This window comes from Papaver somniferum, chromosome 6 (genome assembly GCF_003573695.1).
Source record: "Papaver somniferum cultivar HN1 chromosome 6, ASM357369v1, whole genome shotgun sequence".
Lineage (NCBI taxonomy): Eukaryota > Viridiplantae > Streptophyta > Magnoliopsida > Ranunculales > Papaveraceae > Papaver > Papaver somniferum.
Window position 1 is genome coordinate 128,060,241 of NC_039363.1, and position 21,377 is coordinate 128,081,617.

The 21,377-nt window shown below is 36.5% G+C and overlaps 3 protein-coding genes across 3 annotated transcripts; 2 read left to right on the forward strand and 1 right to left on the reverse strand.

The window, feature by feature from the left end:
* The first annotated feature begins 12,636 nt into the window (after positions 1-12,636).
* Positions 12,637-13,167, forward strand: LOC113291475 (E3 ubiquitin-protein ligase ATL59-like). Its single transcript, XM_026541003.1, has one exon. It carries the CDS (start codon positions 12,637-12,639, stop codon positions 13,165-13,167), a length of 531 nt encoding a protein of 176 aa, XP_026396788.1.
* Positions 13,168-13,225: 58 nt separating this feature from the next.
* LOC113289245 (transcription termination factor MTEF1, chloroplastic-like) lies at positions 13,226-14,172 on the forward strand. Its single transcript, XM_026538450.1, has one exon. It carries the CDS (start codon positions 13,308-13,310, stop codon positions 14,157-14,159), a length of 852 nt encoding a protein of 283 aa, XP_026394235.1. The 5' UTR covers positions 13,226-13,307; the 3' UTR covers positions 14,160-14,172.
* Positions 14,173-14,267: 95 nt separating this feature from the next.
* LOC113289244 (sulfite exporter TauE/SafE family protein 3-like) lies at positions 14,268-18,773 on the reverse strand. The gene is made up of 12 exons (XM_026538449.1): positions 18,229-18,773; positions 17,631-17,790; positions 17,226-17,426; positions 16,878-16,942; positions 16,746-16,785; positions 16,441-16,505; positions 16,269-16,355; positions 15,971-16,021; positions 15,386-15,607; positions 15,085-15,178; positions 14,780-14,920; positions 14,268-14,682 (listed from the first exon to the last, which is right to left on the reverse strand). Exons 1-12 carry the CDS (start codon positions 18,460-18,462, stop codon positions 14,609-14,611), a joined length of 1,434 nt encoding a protein of 477 aa, XP_026394234.1. The 5' UTR covers positions 18,463-18,773; the 3' UTR covers positions 14,268-14,608.
* Positions 18,774-21,377: the final 2,604 nt, after the last annotated feature.

Here is a 21,377-nt window from a genome sequence, read left to right on the forward strand (position 1 = left end):
CACAACTAAGAGTTGCTATGACCCAAAGTCGAAGACTTTAATAAACAAATATGTATCACACAGAAAAGTCTACGATAATAGATAAATTTGTCTCCCACAGATAAACCTACAAGTTTGTTCCGTATTTTGATAGAAATCAAGGTGAACAGGAACCAATAGATAACCCAGACTTATATTCCCGAAGCACAGCCTAGAATTATCAATTACCTCACAATAATCTTAATCATATGGTAGCAAAACAAGATGTTGCGGAATCACAAACGATGAGACGAAGATGTTTGTGATTTCTTTTTATCTTGACTATCGGGGATATAAAATCTCAATCCAATATTACGATTGTACTCTTACGATAGAAACGGCAAGATCAAATCACTAAACTACAAGACAAGTAGTTCGGTCTGGCTTCACAATCCCAATGAAGTCTTCAAGTCATTAACCTAAAGGGTCTCGAGAAGAAACCTAAGGTTAAAGGAGAATCGACTCTAGCTAAACCAACTAGTATCACACAGGAGGCGTGGGGATTATTTTTTCCAGTTGCTAGACTTATCCTTTATATAGTTTTTAAATTAGGGTTTGCAATCAATGTTAGCTTAGTAACAAAGCATTCAATATTCACTGTTAGACGAAAACCTGATTAGATTCAAGCTAATATCTTTCAACCGTTAGATCGAAACATAGCTTGTTACACACAAATGAAATGTATTTCATTTAGGTTTGATTAAACGTACCTAAACGTGTACACTTAGTTGGTTCAATAATAGTTAACCAATGGTTAGCCATATGAGCACTTTCATATCAACCATATTCATCTTTCTCATAACTAGGTCCAATAACTTCAAAAGAACTAGTTGAAGAGTTGTTCAATTTCTTAGGTCTTTATTCATAGACAATTGAAACAAAATCGGTTTGATTCATTTTAATCAATTCATGAACAGTATAGTCACGGTTTGCAAAGATTGCACTCCTTAGAATTTATTTGTTTAAATTCATGAACTACCGATTTGAAAAAAAATAACCAACTTAATTATGCGCACGGGTATGCGTACTTAAGTAACCAGATGAGTTGGTTTTTAGTTTCCAAACTCAACAAAATTTTTCGGGTGAAAAACTTCCTCCAGTATGCGTACGGGTACGCATACTTTAGGCGACTGGTTAACAAAGTTTGCAAACTACAAACTCAGCAGAAATTCACGGACGTGAACTTCCGCCAGTATGCGTACAGGTACGCAAACTTAACTTGTGTCCTTCACCAATTCCGTATGCACACATATGCATACACTTGGTTCCCGGTTTATGGATTTATACACTAATGTGCGAACACACTATATATGCTTATATCCAAAGATGGTTACGTAATATCAACTCTCCATTTCAATCATTGAAACATTCTTAGAGGATGTTATATAGTTGTTATTCACAAACTATTTTTCATCAAAGCGATTTTCAAGATCGAAATGTCATCATGACTTTCGTCACGGATAAAGATGAAAATGGTTAAAGAGAAAATTTACCAACACATATTTCGAGAAATATATTGGATATTTAAACTCGTCTTGGAATAGCAAATGTGCATAAATGAAAACTATCATACTTATACGACTTTATCTCAAGAGTAGGAGATAGAGTAGATAAATTTTTGAGTGATAGATAAGTTCAAGTCTCCACATACCTTTTAGTCGGATGAAGTTCCACTGGTTCCTTGAGTAGTCCTTCGTATTTGTAAGATGATTGTCGTGGAGTCTGGAGCTCAATTACACTTAACTATCCTAGTCTGAGACTTAGCTATAAGTAGACTATAAATCAAGACATATAGTTTTGACAACTAAATTTAACAAACAAGCTTGAGATAGCAACACTTGCGAGTTCGACCGAGCAATGCTCTAACAATCTCCCTCTTTGTCAATTTTAGTGACAAAACTATCAATACATATGGATTACAAAATAAATAAAACTTTGTAGCTTCTCGTCCATATGATTGATATCCTTGGTTCTTCAACATTGCTCGAAAACTTCGTCTTTTCCAAGTACTCCCATGATTCCATAGATGTTCAGTTCAGCATCATAGTTGTTGAAGATCCGTAGCCATAACAATGAGAAAACAAAAGCTCTCAATCATTGTTACAGTGTCATAGTATTATTACACAGTATCAAAGTTCAATTATATCACAACTTCGACAACAATACTATGGTGATATGTATCACTCCCTCTTAGTCAATACTTTCATCTCAACATGAAAACTACTCCCCCTTACATAATGATCCGAAAACCATATGTATTTGTAGTGTGAACTACACATTAATTCTCCCCCTTTTTGTCAATCAAATTGGCAAAGGTACGAAAACTAGTGGGATCCTAATGAAAATTCCACAGAGATGCTTCAAGACCAAAGAAAAGTACATATCAACTTTTTTTAGATGCAATCATATATCCGAAGCTAGGTGCATTCATCAAGGAGTTTATAAAGATACAAGATAACTAATAAACTATTCCACAGACGCACTCCCCAGAAAGATATGGAAATTAAGCGCAAGTTGAAAAGAACTCTCTCCCATAAAATTTCATCCCCGAAAAAACGACAAGAGCGACCTTAGTTTTACGAGAAAATAAGGATTTCTTTGGACACCAAAAATCACAAAGGAAGTGATTTCGTATCCAAAATTCTCAATTAAACTAACCACAAGAGAACTCGTGAATAATTTGATCGGAATACACAACCAAATTAACCACAAACGAATTCATGATTTTTTTAGTTGGAAATGCTCACATAAGAAAACTTACGGAGGCGCACAGTATATACATAAAATATGGATCGGGGAAGATCAATACTGCGGAATATACAAATATTCATTCTATTTTCATCACTATTTGCATAACGACATATAATAGACATAATCTTTGCAAACAAAAATTCATCATATCTTCCATCATTTATTTTCATAATGACATAATAGGTTCAATTTTTGTATGTCAAAAGTTCATCGATCTTTTATCAATACATGCATATCGACATACGAAGGAGATAACTTTTGACAATGTATGGGACAATCATAGTTCACGGATGCAAACACACATATCCCATAAAAAATTGCAATATATAAAACCATAAAGATTAATACTTCAAACATCATCTTCCAAATCAACTTTAGAATTTTAAATAAATAAATCTAAAAATATTGCAATATGAAATCGTTGGACATAGCTATGTGTACTCACAATAATGGCTATTTCAAACCTTAGTTATCCTTCTTAAATAAAACAAGAATAAAAATTCTTATAAGAAGTTTCCTAGACATTAAGATCTTTGAAAAATTCCTTGTCATCCCCGAACTTCTTGTCGTCAACAGCCATTGGAACATATGGTTAATGGAGGAATGAGTCATTACTAATAAACCTTCTTGGTTGATGATGTCGAACCAGGGCCTTCTGAATTTCCAATGATCTTAAAAAACAAGCCTTTATTTGTTGAATCTCTTTTCTTGCCTGCTTCAACTCTTCAAGAACATCAGAAAACTTCTGAGAGTTTGAAGGAACTTCTCTTGGCTTCCTCACATTCCTTCTTTTTCTTTTCAAAGTTGGAGACAAAGGAGATTTCTCTTTTTCCTTGGTGATTGATGGCTTAAAAATCATATCAGAAGACTTGATGCTTGGAGTATCCATATGCAAACGGTTTTGTGAGAGGAATTCACAAACAAGGCTCAACAAGCAGTCTTAAGATATAAAGAGTATCGGAGAAGGAAAAAAGGAATGTAGGGTTTTGAAACCTTTAAGTAGGTCCGTACACGCACAACTCACAACCCTATAAAGAGTAGAATTGTCGAGAATAACCCTCTTATTTTGGCAAACAGGTTCTTTCCAGTATCAACAATGACATGGAGGAATTCCAAAAACCAAACAACCCAAAGCTAAAAAAACAGAAAAATAATTTTATTTGAAGCCTGAGGTGTGCAAGATCTTGTCTCTTTTTGACCAGGCACATGAGACAAGATGCACAGGACAACACAATCAAGTTATGCTGCGGTGAACAACAATCTGTCCACCATGACCCTTTTGGATGGAATTCATGGAACCCTGCATTTCTGAGTGTTTATACCATACTTTCTTCTCTAATGGTCTAGATCTATCTTTGGAAACTAATTTCTTCGAGGAAGATAAGATCTTACATACCTCATATGTTTTCAATGCGAGTTTAAGCTTGGTAGCTAGACGACCTTCTCTTCGTTGAAGCTTGTTGACATATCTTATCTTGTGTTTGTACTTGAAACACTTAGAAAGTTCATGACCCTTGAGAGAATAATAAGAGCAGGTGAACGCATAAGATGATTCAGGTGCATGTGATATGCAAGCTTCTAGGCACATAGTAGATCCTGAAACATTAAACATAGAGTTTCCAAAAGACGGGTCAATTGATTCTTCCATCTTGATTGGGTTATCTTCTAAAAGATTGCCAAGATTGATGTATGTATTTCTACAATTATCAGAATTAATATTTTCACATAGAAGAGCAACACTTGATTTTTTGTCTTCATCAGAATCATAATTGTCAGACATCTCATCAAGCGTTGCAGCAAGACCTTTGTTCCCAGTGTATTTTATGCGATTTGGACACTCGTTTGCAAAATGACCAAAACCTTTACACTTAAAGCACTGAGGCATATCCTCGTCATCAGTTTCATCAGTGTCCCTGTTTTTAGGGGGAATACGATTATGAGGTTTGGATGATGCTTTTGGATTATCTCTGGAGAACCATTTACTTCGCTTCGACATAAGATCTCTAAACTGTCTTGTGATCATAGAGACCGACTTTTCAAGATCTTCATCTGATGAATCGGTCTCAGAGTGATCATCTTCAGAGATATACACATTTTTACTTTTATCAAGTAATTTTGTGTCTTTTAGTGATTTGAACGCAACGTCCTTGGATTTAGATGTATGTTCATGATCAAAGATCTTTAGCTTCCAAACAATGTATTTCTGGAGAGGGCATCAAGGTTATTTCCTTCAACGATGGCATGCTTCTTAGAATCGTATCTAGATGGCAGCATTCTGAGAATTTTTATCACAATGTCCTTTTCAAGAATAGTATTACCCAATGCAAAATATGCATTAACAATTTCAGTCACTTTGTGATTAAACTCATTAAATGAATCTTCATATGCCATTTGAAGGTTTTCTCAATCGGAATTTAGGTTTGAAGCTTAACTTCCTTTTCGCTGGTATTTCCCTCAGATACGGTTTCTAAGATATTCCACGCATCTTTAGACCTAGTGCAATTTGACACATGGTGCTGAAGATTTAAGGTGATGACATGTATGATGGTATTCAAAGCGTCGGAGTTTTGCTTTGCAGCAAGTATCTCAGCAGCGTCGTATATACCAATATCCTTTGGAACGGTAAAGTTTCCTACTGCCACAATGGGAGCAACATAGCCATTAACTATATACCCATGATTGAAAATCACGCGATTGAAGAAACGTTCGCCTAGCAATTTTCCACCATAAGTAATTTGATCCATCGAAGACTGGTGGTACGTTTATGGAGATAACACCTCTGTTCATAGAGTCGGATCGCTACAAACACATACTTTTGAGGTCTTGAACGTGTTTGCCTGCTCTGATACCAATTAAAAAGGCTGGGGTCTAACAAAGACACCCAATATTTCGATTAGCAATCTGTATGGAGTAACTCCAATATACTTTCAAGATAATCAACTAGACAGTTAGACTCAATCTTGAGAAAGATATATCAAGGAGTTAAATATCTCAATCTCTAATTAACTCTGCAATCAGCAAATAGAAATCTGCGAGCCCGATTGAATATAAGAGATATAAACTTGGATGATACCAAAGACCAATATCCAAGAATCAATCAATTTCCAATTAACAACCAAAGATTGGATTTCACAATTGATCGATACAACGCATAACCTGTGATATTTCAATTATATAACAAAATAATGCGGACTAGAAATAACACAGACACCAGAAGTTTTGTTAACGAGGAAACCGCAAATGCAGAAAGACCCCGAGACCTAGTCCAGATTGAACACCATACTGTATTAAGCCGCTACAGACACTAGCCTGCTACAAACTAACTTCGGTCTGGACTTTAGTTGAACCCTAATCAATCTCACAATGATTCAAGGTACAGTTGCGCTCCTTACGTCTCTGATCCCAGCAGGATGCTACGCACTTGATTCACTTAGCTGATCTCACCCACAACCAAGAGTTACTACGACCCAAAGTCGAAGACTTTAATAAACAAATATGTATCACACAGAAAAGTCTACGATAATAGATAAATCTGTCTCCCACAGATAAACCTACAAGTTTGTTCCGTCTTTTGATAGAAATCAAGGTGAACATGAACCAATCGATAACCCGGACTTATATTCCCGAAGAACAACCTAGAATTATCAATCATCTCACAATAATCTTAATCGTATGGTAGCGAAACAAGATATTGCGGAATCACAAACGATGAGACGAAGATGTTTGTGATTTCTTTTTATCTTGCCTATCGGAGATATAAAATCTCAAGCCAATCTTACGATTGTACTCTTACGATAGAAACGACAAGATCAGATCACTAAACTACAAGAGAAGTAGTTCGGTCTAGCTTTACAATCCCAATGAAGTCTTCAAGTCGTTAACCTACAGGATCTCGAGAAGAAACCTAAGGTTAAAGGAGAGCTAAAACAACTAACATCACATAGGAGGTGTGGGGATCAGTTTTTCCAGTTGCTAGAGTTCTCCTTTATATAGTTTTCAAATCAGGGTTTGCAATCAATGTTATCTTAGTAACAAAGCATTCAATATTCAGCATTAGATGAAAACCTGATTAAATTCAAGCTAATATCTTTCAACCGTTAGATCGAAACATAGCTTGTTACACACAAATGAAATGTATTTCACTTAGGTTTGAGTAACCGTACCTAAACGTGTACACTTAGTTTGTTCAATAATAGTTAACCAATGGTTAGCCATATGAGCACTTTCATATCAACCGTATTCATCTTTCTCATAACTAGTTTTAATGACTTCAAAAGAACTAGTTGAAGCGTTGTTCAATTTCTTAGGTATTTATCCATAAACACAATTGAAACAAAATCGGTTTGATTCATTTGAATCAATTCATGAACAATATAGAAACGGTTTGCAAACATTGCATTCCTTAAAATTCATTTGTTTAAGTTAATGAACTACCGATTTGAGAAAATAACCAACTTAAGTATGCGCACGGGTATGCGTACTTAAGTAACCGAATGAGTTGGTTTTTTAGTTTCCAAACTCAGTAGAATTTTTCGAGTGAAAAACTTCCGCCAGTATGCGTACGGATACGCATACTTTAGGCGACTGGTTAACAAAGTTTGCAAACTACAAACACAGCGGAAGTTCACGTCCTGTCTCCTTCACCAATTCCGTATGCACACATATGCACAAACTTGGTTCCCGGTTTATGGATATATACACTAATGTACGAACACACTATATATGCTTATATCCAAAGACGGTTACGTAATCTCAACTCTCTATTTCAATCATTGAAACCTTCTTAGAGGATGTTATATAGTTGTTATTCACAAACTATTTTTCATCAAAGCGATTTTCAAGATCGAAATGTCATCATGACTTTCGTCACGGATAAAGATGAAAATGGTTAAAGCGAAAGCTTACCAACACATATTTCGAGAAATAGATAGGCGAGTTAAACTCGGCTCGAAATAACAAATGTGCATAAATGAAAACTATCATACTTATATGACTTTGTCTCAAGAGTATGAGATAGAGTAGATAGACTTATGAGTGATAGATAAGTTCAAGTCTCCACATACCTTTTAGTCGGATGAAGTTTCACCGGTTCCTTGAGTAGTCCTTCGTCTTTTTAAGATGATAGTCGTGGAGTCTGAAGCTCAACTACACTTAACTATCCTAGTACGAGACTTAGCTATAAGTAGACTAGAAACCAAAACATATAGTTTTGACAACTAAATTTGACAAACAAGCTTGAGATCGCAACGCTTGAGAGTGCGACCGAGCAACGCTCTAACATTTATCATCAAGATAACATTCTAATTTTATGTATTCATGTTCTTTATATTTTCTTATGGATGAGTTTAAGTTAATTCATGTATTCATGTTCAGAGACTCAGATGCTGAAATAGAAAAGAATCCTCCATTGGATAACAAGAGTCATGTTGATCATGTGAATATAAAAAAAATTGAGCTTGAAAATCTAAGTCAACAATTTCTCGCATGTGCTAAAGAGTTGAACCTTACACTAAAAAGAAAATGCATGAATTGCCTAGATTCAAAACTGTTAGAGTACGATCAACTTCTTCTTGATCTAGCTTCTACTTTATCTTTCTTTCAAGAATGATTCTTCTCTGAAGATACAGTGTCTTGAAAAAAGTATTTATTAAGAAAGTGAGTGGGGACTTCTAAAAAACTGTGTAATTGTCTATTATTATTTATAATGATAGCATGTCCTGAATCCATAACAGATGAGTATTACTAATTGCTAAACAACATAATTTTATTTTATTTTTTGATCGTTCACAAAGCACACAAACCTATGCAGGAGGACACAACTTAAAGAGAGCAAAGCGCCCAGAGAAAGAGCAACAAAGCAAATCTTAAACTAAAGCACAAATATTTTCAATGTACGCAACAAAGATAATGAACAGAACATCTTCTGGTACCTGAAAAACATAAACACAATTCGCCAATAAACGAAAACCGCTACCTATTATCAATTAGTAGACTGCGACATCATCTATAATTAAGTCATCGTGATTTTTCGCGAGATCACAAAAACATTTCTCGCGACGTCATCTACTATCAATGAAAACCGCTAAACAAGTGGTAATTTTATAATTGCCCTCTGTTTTGACGGGCTTCACAATTACTCTTATGACACAACAAATATACCCCTCCCAGTCTAAAGCCTGTCAGGGATCCATTAATATTTTTATTTCTTCCATATTTGTCCTCATATATATCGTTAAAACAAATCATGTTCTTCTTCTTCTTCATCTCTCCCACCACCACCACCAGCATCTCTACCGTCACTACCACAAACAACATCAGCACCAACATCAGTGTCACAACCACCACCACCATCTCCATCGCCACCGTCATCTTCTTCTTCTTCATAATCACAGAATCATCAACAAACCAATCGGAAAATATATATTAGGTTTAACTTGTTTTAGATCGATATAACATGAAAAACCTAAATCGAAGATTTAATTTACTGTAAATCAAAGAGAAAAATTTATGAGATTCATAATTTGAAGAATTCATCTTCATAAACGATTGAACAGGCAAGTCAATCAAAAGTTTAATTGATTGATTTTCAGATCTGAAATTTCTTAAACTAATTTTAAATTTTTCAAAACTTTCTGATTGAATTAATATGGATAATAATGGTGGTGGTTTGTGTTTGGTCCTGGACTGGTGGTGGTGGTGTTTTTGCGGTTGTGGTGGTTGTTGGTGAATTTTATTGGACTCAATACTGTTCCAGATCCCTTTGTTGTGTGGGTAGTTGTCTTTGTGGTAATAAATACAGTGGTGTTGGCGATGCTACTGGGGTTGGTGGTACTTTTTTTTTATAAATATTGGTGATTCTGGTTGTTGTGGTTATGATGGTGGTGGAGATTTTATTAGTTGGGAACATGGTGGTGGTGGTGCTGTCTTGTTATAGTTTGATTTTTTGTTTTTTTAGATTTCATTTATTCATTATACCTTTGATCATTTAAACCAAGCTTGTAACTCCTAAAAATCTCAAGTTTTTATTGTTGCTGTGATACATGAAAATGCTGCCAATACTGTTCCAGATCCATTTTACATGTATGGTTTTTCAGTATTAACTTCCATGGTGGAAAGATCTCTGGACTTCAGTTTTTATGGGATCAACTATTGTTGTTGACGCCATTTTTTATGGATCAACTATTGTTTCCATTATGGGATCAACTCCTGTTGTTGACAACATTTTCTATGGGATCAACTACTGACTCCTATTTGTTGACAGCATTTCCTTGGATTAGTATAATCATTTTTGTAGTTTAAATCATGTTTGTTAAAAACAATTAGCTTGATTTCTTGTTGGTTTGTGTTTGTGTATTGTTGTTTGACTGATGGTACTAGTTGTGTCTTTGGATTTTATAGATGTAAAGTTCTTCGAATGTTGAATTTGTGGAGCAATGGTAGCATGAATGACTCCACGTCAGATGATGCGTGTTCGACTCACGCCAAGTTCACTCATTCCTAAATATCATTTCGTTTTTTTTGTATCATAGATGGTTGTTGCAGAAATTTTTGTTACTCTTGTGTTTCTTAAGGATATGTCAGTTTGCAGGTGACATGTTTATTGGTTTTTACAGTAAACAGACTCGTATAAATGGTGTCAACTTTCATTGTTGATCCCATTTTTTGTGGATGAACTTTCATTGTTGATCCCATTTAATGGGATCAACTTCAAGGGATCAACTTTGGTTGTTGACAATATAATCTGGAAACATTGTTTCTGGGTTCCAACTTTTTGTATCAACTTTGGTTGTTGACTCCACTGGGATCAACTTCGATTGTTGACGCAAAAAAAAAAAACTAAATATTAGTCAGTAAAGTTATTTTTGAACTTTTGTTTTTTCGGATCAACTTCAGTTGTTTACACCTAATTTTTGGTGGTGGCGGTGGTGGCGGCGGCGGTGATGGTGGTGGCGGTGGCGACAATGGTGGCAACAGCAGCGGTGACAACATCTTCATTGATGGTGACGGTGGTGGTGGTGGAATATCAGTGGTGGTGGAATATTGATGGTGGTTGTAGTTAGTAAATGGTGGTGGTGGTGGTAGAGTTGTGGGGCGGCAGTACTGGTGGTGGTGGAATGGTGGTGGTGGTGGTGGTGGTTGTTGTCAAGTATTAGAGAAAGAAATTTATTAAGAGATAACATTTTTAAATAAAAAATAATATTATAAATGAGGGTATAAGGTAATCTACATTTTAATGGATAAGGTTTTAAAATGATAAGAGTATATTTATTGTTGTATAGGGGTATATTTGTTGGATGTCAAAACTAAGGATATTTAATTAATATACCCGCTAAACAACATAAATTTGTTTCCATAAAAGAACCATCAGTCTCTCAATTTTAGAAGGCTATTATTGGGGCGTCACATTCCATTAGAGGGGCGTCACCTAATAGGACAAAAACGGGTCACCCATAAGTAATATCAAAAACCTCTTATCTAAAATAATTTTGTAATGACTAAACAATCCTTAATAAGTTAATTTTAATTTAATTTAACTAGATAAAAATTAAATTAATGAATTTTGCTGTATACTTGGTGAATTCTGGGACAAAGTTTTTGTGGGAAGAAAAACTGGCCGTAAAATAAACTTCTACGGTTGGAAATAATCCAAACCTGGACGTAAAATCACTTCTACGGCTGGAAATAATCCAAACCTGGACGTAAAATCAGTTCTACGGTTGGAATTAAAAGAAAACTAGACATAAAATCAGATTCTACGGTTGGAAATAGAAAGAACCTGGACGTAAAATGAGCTTTTACGGTTGGAACTAATTCAAACCTGGACGTAAAATTACATGCAAATAAAATTCTGCGGTTGGAATTAATCCAAACCTGGACGTAAAATCACTTTTACGGCTGGAAATAATTCAAACCTAGACGTAAAATCGCTTCTACGGTTGGAATTAAAAGAAAACTGGACGTAAAATCGGATTCTATGGTTGGCATTAAAAGAAACCTGGACGTAAAATGAGCTTCTACGGTTGGAACTAATCCAAACCTGGACGTAAAACTACATGCGAATGAAATTCTACGGTTGGAATTAATCCAAACCTGGACGTAAAATCACTTCTACGATTTTTAAGCTTTTATTTTAGTTAAAGGATAATCTAGATATTTTATATATGTATTAGGATATCGCATAACCATTTTTTTGGACATTAAGTGAAACCCCTCTATTGGAGTGTGACGCCCCAATAATAACCTTCCAATTTTAAGGTAGACCAAGTGCGTAACAGACGGATACAAGAAGGAAATTTGGGCATATTTGTTGAATCACAGTTTTGACGTTAGCATCGTAGTGATGTTTACGGGCAACTTTGGGTCACTGAGACAATTTTGCAACGCATGAGCAAATTTTTGAGTCATTCGAGGTAAGTGCATTTGGAGCGGCATCCGCTTGAACTGTTTACCGAGACCTTTTGATATAAACAAAAACACATATGCCTTGGGGCTACACAGTAACACAGACCTTGATTCGGCAAACGTTATCCTCCTGAACAAATCCAACCCCAGAATCCCAAAACTTGTTCACAATATGCCAAACTGCCCCCACACCTGACACCTCCAACCCATTCACAGGCCATTTCAATTCTGGAATTATTATTTATAACGCCCGAAATTAGTTAATCAAGATTTAATTAGCTCTTAATTAGCTTTATTCTTTCCCTGTTTGTTTATTTCTCTAAGAGCATTTGAATTCCTTAACAAGGATTTCTTCCCTTAAAAAAAAAAAAAAAAGAAAGAAAGAAAAATCATCTCTAACACTGTTATACTACATTTAGCAGTCCGGAATTAGTTGAATCCCATACTGAAAATCAAAGTCTCTGGATGGACGATATTGATGACCATAGAGGGCTTTTCTTTTTATGTTTACTCGCTTTTTGTTTCCTTGGAATTCTTAGTAGATTCATCAACCTTATTATCTCTGGGAAATGGTACGACGACGACGATAGCCAAACGAATGAAGCAAGATCAGGAACAACAACCCAACAACAGGAACAGCAACATATGACAGAAAATACTACTGCAAGTGCCCAATCTGAAATTCTAAATATTATTAGTAGTATGCTTAACGGTAATACAAGTATGGGAATAGATTTTTCTTCACAACCAAGGAATGATCCATCCACTGCCACTGAGTGCACATTAAATTTAGTCGAGATCGGAACATCTTTGCCATCTGAGTGCACTATTTGCTTAGAAGATTTTCATGCAGATAATCAACATGGAGGAGATCATAAGATATGCATGTTGCACGAGTGCAAACATATGTTTCATGCTGATTGCATTAAGATGTGGGTTAACTCTAAACAGGGAATATCAACCCATACTTGCCCCAACTGCAGAGTAAGCCTATGATCTGCAAGATTTAACCACACTGTAAGATTTCTTTATTTCTGTTTCTTTTTTCTTTTTTCACTGTACGATGTCTTATCCGCACAACCAAACAAGACCTGGAATTTTCACACTAGAAGCTTCTTCACCTGCTGTTGCCAAAAATGGTAGTCCACTCACTCTGTATCCCAAGATTTCCAACCGTTTTCTGCTCCATCTCTCCAAATCCTAACCCCAAACACTTCCACTCCACACCAAATCCTCAACTTCAACTCAAATTCCATACAACTTACAGAGAAAATATCAGATACCTCAAAACACTAGGAATCATATCAAACAAAAACAGCAACACCAACAAATTCTTCTCTGCTGAAACACTAGACAGAATTCTATCCATTGTGAATTTTCTCAGTTCCAAGGGATTTACTGATTCTCAGATTCAGAGACTTTCATTTCTGTGTCCAAGAATCTTTTTTTCTGATATAGACCCAACCGATATCGAACCGGTGTTGGATTTCTTAACTAAAGATCTTTCTGCTACTCAAGAAGAAGCCTGTGGTTTGGTTGTCAAGTGCCCGGATATTCTTTTCTCTGATGTTCGGTTCTGTCTAAGACCGACACTTCTTTTTCTTAGAGAAATTGGGTTAGATAAATTGAACTCACCTACTTCTTTAAATGCTCATTTACTTAATACTCGAATTGGGAAGCTCGCTGCAAAGATAAGGTTCTTGGAAAGTCTGGGGTTTTCTTGCGAGGAATCGAGTAGAATTTGTGCTCGATTGCCGGCCATATTTGGTTACAGTGTAGAAAATAATCTGATGCCGAAGATCGAGTATCTGGTCAGGGAGATGGATAGGAGTATCGATGAATTGGAAGCGTTTCCGCAATATTTAGCATTCAGTTTAGAGAAAAGGATTGTTCCACGGCATTTGCATTTGAAAGAGAGGAATGTTATAATACCATTGCACAAAATGTTGCTGTGGAGTGATCAAAAGTTTTATGCGAAATGGAAATAAAATTGGTATGCGATCAGTCTTTCTTCGAATTTCTTGGTAATAAGTCTAATGTGTATAAAATTTTGACTCTTGATTTATGAAATTTATCTTCATGTATGCATGAGAAAATGCAGTAAAGTTGCTGACATAATGAGAGAAAATTTTCAGTCCTTTGCAACTTGAATTGCCTACATGATTCATAAACAATATGTCACTGGCAATTGTTTGTACAAAATAAATCTTCTTATACATCATTTAGGAACATGACTAACTCTAGGAAAGTTTCACTAGCTGTAAGAGAAGTAATCTACACACCATAAGAGTTTTCTGTTTTTTTCTTTTCTTTTTTTTCCTAACAAAACCAGGGGATGAAACAAATCCTCGTATGGTATAATGGGTTGCGGTGTAGTGGAATTTCATTAAGCGTGAGGAGTTCGATTTGTAGTTGATGAAGTAGTAGACAGGAGAGGCTAACATAGAGTGTCGAAGCCCATATGCTCATGGTGCTCCAGCTTGTTAATTATACTTGCTATCCCCACCCCACCTGCAGTATACAGTAGATTGTGTTAGTGCACTTCATCTAGAATAGAGGATTCACAGTCTTACAAAAATCGTAAACAAAAGCCAGAGATAAAAGTTACCTAAACTTATTGCGCTCACAAAGATAGTGAGAGCTAAGATGAATATGATCAAAGACGCCCGGCCTAGCAACTTTACTAACTTCCTTACAACGTGTTGTCCAGTAAAGGCGGCAAGAGTGGCAACCAAAAAGAAATAAGAAGCTGCAGAAATATATGGTTAAGTTCTGTAAGAGTTCCGGAATATGTTAAGTATGTCTTTTTTGCTAGAAATGGCATCCAGTTGACTCAATTTGGTGAAACTTGTCTGGATATTCTTCTTTATACGCATATTAGTACTCCAAATGAAGTTGATTGTTATAACTCACCGTATGGAATAGGAAACCGTTTCAGAAGGTAATACTGTACAACTGACATTGAGGAGGAGAATACCATCGCAAAGGTTGATGTTGCACTTGCAACCTGCAAAATGAAGAAACTCCATAAAACTAATTGACTTAATCGACCTTGAACAAGAATGCTGTTACAAAGTTATTATCGAGTGGAGACATCATCTATAGTTGGAACCTTCATCGATCTTTATCTTGGTCGAAATGCAGAAAACATCCTTACGTTTTCTATATGTACATGTACAGATTGTGAGAAAACAGTTAGCAGGAGTATAAGTACCTGTGGTGGAACTCCTAATTCAAGAAAAAGTGGTCCCAGGATGAAGCCACCTCCAAGCCCTAGCAATCCACCAACTATACCGGCTATTATACCACAGATACAGTATAATAGAAGTTGATGCACTTTCCAGTCTGTTACTTCTTTCCCTATAGATGCAATCACCCTGCTCCCTCTGTATAAGCAGACAGCTTCATAGAGTGATACGGACACAGCAATTGGTACCTTTGCATTACAAAATTTCTTTGTTAAGGCTGTAGTCATTTCCCAAAGATGACGCAAGAATATGAAAAAAATCACAAAATTTATGGGATGTCCACTCAGTAATAACTGGACCAGTTATAAACTTATAGTGTCTCCTTTAACTAGCAGGTTCCAGTTAGAGATTAAAAGGTGAGATGACGGATTAGAGACAAGTTGACAGCGTAGTTCAAAGGAGGGAGGAGCACTCGGTGGTATAAAACTCCCAGGCTTGGATTTAATAGCTACAGTTGAAAATGAGAGTTTCTTGGGGTGTTCTTCTATTCTATTTTCTCAGTTACGGGCATTGAGGAGAAAATTTGTATTGTATATCTTCTTGAAGATTACCTGTAACAAATTCAGAATCCAGTACTCTGTGGAGCAAGTTTTAGAGTACATCTGCAAAAACATTCAAGAAGAGAATAAGCATTTATTGGTATTGATAGCACAGTAATTCCCTTAGCGTATTAACCAGTGAAATTTCCCGGCAAAGAATCCTCAACGGATCCAAATAGAAATCCAGAAAAAAATATTCGTTAGACAAATGAATCCCTAACTATTGGATCTTGGAACAGATGACAACCTTATTCATGGGCATCAAAAGAAACTTTAGTATGGGAATTTCACTTGATAGGAAAAAGCTAACCTTAACAATCTGCACGGCAAGAAAAGCCACCCACACAAAGAGAAGCACCGTAAACTCTCTCCAGTGGACATTTTCCACTAGGGGTACCTGCGCATGGACCGTGATGACTGTGATGACAAAGATAAGCAATGATTGAGAAAATGGTGTGGCCGTAAATCATAGTTCTGATTACCTTCTCAACCACCAAAGCAGGTGGACCACTTGGAATAGGTCTGTATTCCTCTTGTTCAGCATCATCTGAAATCCAAGATTAGGTACTGTTAAGTAAGTTGTTTTTTCTCTTGGTATGATTTCAAAACCCTCTCAGCATCTGGTACCAGTTGCAGCTTAAACTGGGCAAGTTTTTTTGAAACCATATGTGTCAGCTAGTGCTTTTAAGATATGGGTCCGCTTGCACAACAGAAGTGGACAGTCTCTTCCCCACCTTCCTGCTACTAGATTAGATTAGTAATTTGAAATGTTGAGTTGGAGATGTACCTGTTGACCTTGAATCTGACTCCAACATTCTGGCTGCTTCCTGAAGGTAAAAGTAAAAACCAAAAACCATCTTCAGTCGAGTTCAAACAGAAACTTTATGGAGGCCATAAAAGAACAAGGGAAGAAACCAACCTTTTTCATTATTGTTTCTTTCTTCCATGTTTCAATACCTTTCAGAAATGCCTTAGTTGATGTAGCTAGCACAGATAATAAAAACTTATCAGCTCATTAGACCATTTACTGTAAAGCATAGGTATGATATTCTCCTGACTGAAGCATGGATTTTATATATTTCCAGAAAGCTAGCAGAGCAGTATGCTCAAGGCTATCAGGCAAGACAAGGATAATGAGTGTATATCTGGTAATGAACTGCCCAGCTGCTGAAAGTTGATGCTATCTGAGAAAGGACGCAACTAATTTGGAGCGAGTAAGACAGTAAAATGTAATAGGCAAAGCAACCAAGATGATAGCAGTTATTACCAACAAAGAGGATGATGAGCAGAACCGTGACCATCCAATCAGCAAACATGACATTGAAGGCTACTCCAATACTAATTCCTAACATGAGCATGGGCTGGAAAAGCATGGCGAGGTCATAGTCTATGATAGGTAAGTCCAATGTTGGATGCCGACGCTTCAGATTGTAGTAAACAGTTGATCCAGCCGCTCCCATGATCATACCTATAAATTTACTAGGATTAATAAAACATCAACAGACGATGCTAATAATTACTGGGAACAGTAACATGAGAACATAATTCTCTTTTCCAAAAATACATGTCAATCCTGGACAACTTCTCAAGTTGTTGTTAATGTAAGTAAGTAAAGCACTTTCTAGTACGGTGAAATTGCTGGGAAAGCAAGTTTTACATAACTAGTACTGACATTTTGAAATGGCAATCGAGGATTTGGGGTCGAATCCAATGAACAAAGTGAGCATAGGGACGAAGAAACCACCACCACCGACACCTCCAATGCTTCCCAGCGCCGCTCCGAAAAACCCAATTATGGTTCCTACCACTGATCTCCACCCAAACTCCATCTTCTGCATTCCCACCATTACACAGAATCACATCATACATACATATCAAAATAATTCAATTTACATGTAATTAAACTGTGGGGGCTAATACTGCAGTCTTTGTTTTTTTTCAGGTAGGTGACATACTTGACTCATGAGAGAGACAGATATGGAGAAAGACGCAGGTTTTTCCTTCATAAGTCTCTGAGAAAGAAAATTCAGACTTGATGATACAAAATTGAACATCAAGAAAATCCAGAGAATTTTCAACTGTGGACTTTTTTTGTACTTATTTCTTGAGTCCATGAAAACTTACTAAAATTAGAAGCAGAAAAGAAAAAACATTGACATGAATTTGACTTGGGAGCTATAAAAACAAACTTCTTTGGTGAGATCTCCTCTTAAATGAGTCAACAAAACTGTATATTTATGGCAATTTAGAGAGAGAGAGACAGAACTCACAGGCCAGACAGGTGTATAAGAAGAATTCTTTCTCTGCAACTCCATGAACCCATTGTCATCCACAATCCTTCCTCCTATCTCATCATGATGAAGCTCATAACTTGGTACCTCTTGCTTATAGTTATCAAGTCCAGGAAGCTTGAATAGCCTCTCTGAACTACTCAAACTAACTTGACTCACTATTACAAGACACCAACAGATTACCCATACTCCAATTCCGTTTCTGCTACCCATTGATTCGATTTCCTCACAACCCTTAATGAGAAATTATGAGCAAGAGAATCTTGTAACACTACCAACAATGAAGATGAAGAATATAAAAAAAGAAGTTATGTAAGAGTACACGCCTTTAAGCAAAAGGCTTGACTTTTTTCTGCTCTAAAATTCTCCTCGCTTTTTTGTGCTTTTATCTCATTTTTACATTTGTTCATTTTCCTTTAAACAAAGGGGAACCCTGTATCACGTTTTTTCAAAAAACTGTTGATATGAAAATTACAAACCAACAAGAGAGCATAAAAAATCATCAGCATTCACACTCAATGGGGGCGGCTTTGTAATACGAATTCTCCATCCATCTAACTTATATATATTATTATTAAACCTCCTCTAGAATCCAAATCAACTAGGAAACAAAAACAAAACAAAAAAATGAAAATTTGTAAGTAAAAAATACATCTTGGTTTTATCCAGGTATGAAATTTTTGATAGGACGTCTTCTTTTTTATAATATATATATATTTGTGGGACAAGTCCATAAAGTCAGGCACGTGTTGAATGTTGATCGCTGATGGAAATGGGGAACAAAAATGAAGGAGCAGGTATCCAGGTAATGTTATATAAGATTCAGAATCACGATGGCGTGGCGGAGTCGCTGGACTCTCCGCGTTGACGATCTAAGCACTGGAATCTTGAACCCAGTTTTGCTGCAGCTGTAAATACTGGCTGGTTGGCTTGGGAAACCATACCAAGTTGCAAATGGAAATGAGACCTGCAACAATTCTCGAGCAATGATCTGAAAACCGGATGTCAAATCAACATGCCCCATCCATTTTGGTACAGTTGCAATTCACCGGGATTGGCAATTTTCCCCTTGCCAACACTTAATTAATGTGTGTTGATTTATTCAACTGATGAGTGGTGCGGAGCACCGAGCAATGAAAATAGATAGCGATTGGGAATGCCATAAACATGCCACTCTAAGAGCGTCCACAGTGGTGCGAGTATAACTAAAGATCAAAGACTAAAAAAAAAGACCAAATTTGGGTTTAGTCCGTCCTGTGGCGTAGCGGGTGACGAATAAATTTGGTCGCGCGTTGATATAAAGTCCGCTTCATCGTCCAGCGTAGATAAAGATTACGCCTGGCATGGGGCGTTGATAAAGATAACGCGTGGTATGGGGCGTTGATAAAGATAACGCCTGGTATGGGGCGTGAACTATAGCAACGCCTGATGTGTGGGACGGAGATTATACGTTCGCCCGGGTTCAAAAAAAAAAAAAAAAAAAAGTGGGGCGTTGATAAAGACAACGCCCCAAGCAAATTTCCTAAAGTTTTAAAACTTTAGGCGTTGACTATATAAACGCCTCTCTTTAGGCGTTAAGAATATAAACGCATGTTGCCCGCGTTAACTTTACGTACGCCCGACGGGGCGTACATTTAACCAACGCCCCATCCAGACGTACATTTTACCAACGCCTGTTCGTTGGGCATTAACTATACGAGTGCCTGATGAGTGGCGTAGACTATATCAACGTCCGTGGTGTAGGCGGAGATTATATAAACGCCTGACTATATTTTGGTTTGGTCTTGGTCGTCGATCAAATTTGGTCTGGTTTTTACTCTTTAATCAAATTTTGATCGATAGTCCATCCCACTGCACCAGCCCACTGGACCAAATATTTGGGTTTACTCGTCCACTGCAGTTGCTCTAATAAGACTGAAATTTTATAACGATTATATAGTACAGATTTGACCATCACCAGAGCTTGCTATGGTGGTGTCATTATCCAGTATGTGATGTTGGTCTGTGGGTGTGTGATTCTACATTTTTAATGTCCAAAACGGAATTTTACTCGGCACACAAATGGACAAATGAGAGACTGTTGTAGCATTTCAGGGGATGCTTACCCCAACCCCACGTCCCTACCATCCAACGTACCTTGGAGTGATAAGATCGAGACCTGAACTTTAAAAGTAAATTTGACGATTAGGTGAAGTCAAATAATTTTGATTAAGTTCGTCTAATTACGTGTTAACTTCGATTAATTTTGTTTCGGGTTTCTTAATGAAAAGTCATCTAGAAGGACAATGAAAAGATTTTTAAGAATGACCTTTTCAAACACTAGTACCCAATAGTACCAACGTACAATTTTCTCAAAGATCATAATGTTGAGCATCTTTGGATTGGGTAAAGTCAATTTTGAATAGAAATCAAATGGTGGGGGTATTATGTACCCAAATGGGTCACTTTATCTAATAAACTGGTTGGTCTGATGAACTGTTGCATCTGTGAATCAATAATTTCTCTTCAATAAATTATTTTTCAACCTCCAAAGTGACCAAACAGAAACAAATAATAACAACTCGAACGTGACCAATGTGCTTCCCACTAGTTAGGTTTATTGTAATGTAAGTTGAAAAGATCAAAATGAAGTTAGTAGCATCCATTAATTGACCCCCAATGATTTTAGACTAACAGTTATATCAACTCGTCACAACTCATTAAACTGTTAATAATCAATCTGAATTGATTTTGAAGTCCTTAAACGAATCTAGGGCATGCATATGATTCACAATTCATGGAACCAATGAGCGGAAAAGAGAATCCAATCCTGAGTCGATCACATATATCTCATTAGAATAGAATATAAGACACTGGAGAACGTAAATTATGGCTTATGATAACTGGGCCTTTATTTTTGGTCCTAAAAGACTAGTTTATGGTACCTACAAAGTTAGGTGCGCGAGGCTTATCACTGCTTAAGTAATGACCACCTGACAGATAATTCACGATACAAAGGTTATATGCATCACATGCATTAGTTTACCTACCAGAACTTGTTCATTTACAGATATTAGACAAGACAAATACATACGACAAAATCAGAAAAGGCTGAAAGAAAGTAAGGTGAGTGAATCAAACATAACAGC

Coding starts and splice junctions, on each gene's coding strand:
- LOC113291475 (XM_026541003.1), top strand. CDS start 12,637: ATGGACGATATTGATGACCATAGAGGGCTTTTCTTTTTATGTTTACTC.
- LOC113289245 (XM_026538450.1), top strand. CDS start 13,308: ATGGTAGTCCACTCACTCTGTATCCCAAGATTTCCAACCGTTTTCTGC.
- LOC113289244 (XM_026538449.1), bottom strand. CDS start 18,462: ATGGGTAGCAGAAACGGAATTGGAGTATGGGTAATCTGTTGGTGTCTT. Junction 16,943..17,225: donor GCTCATCATCCTCTTTGTTG/GTAATAACTGCT, acceptor TATCTGTGCTAG/CTACATCAACTAAGGCATTT. Junction 16,022..16,268: donor TTGCCGTGCAGATTGTTAAG/GTTAGCTTTTTC, acceptor ATGTTTTTGCAG/ATGTACTCTAAAACTTGCTC.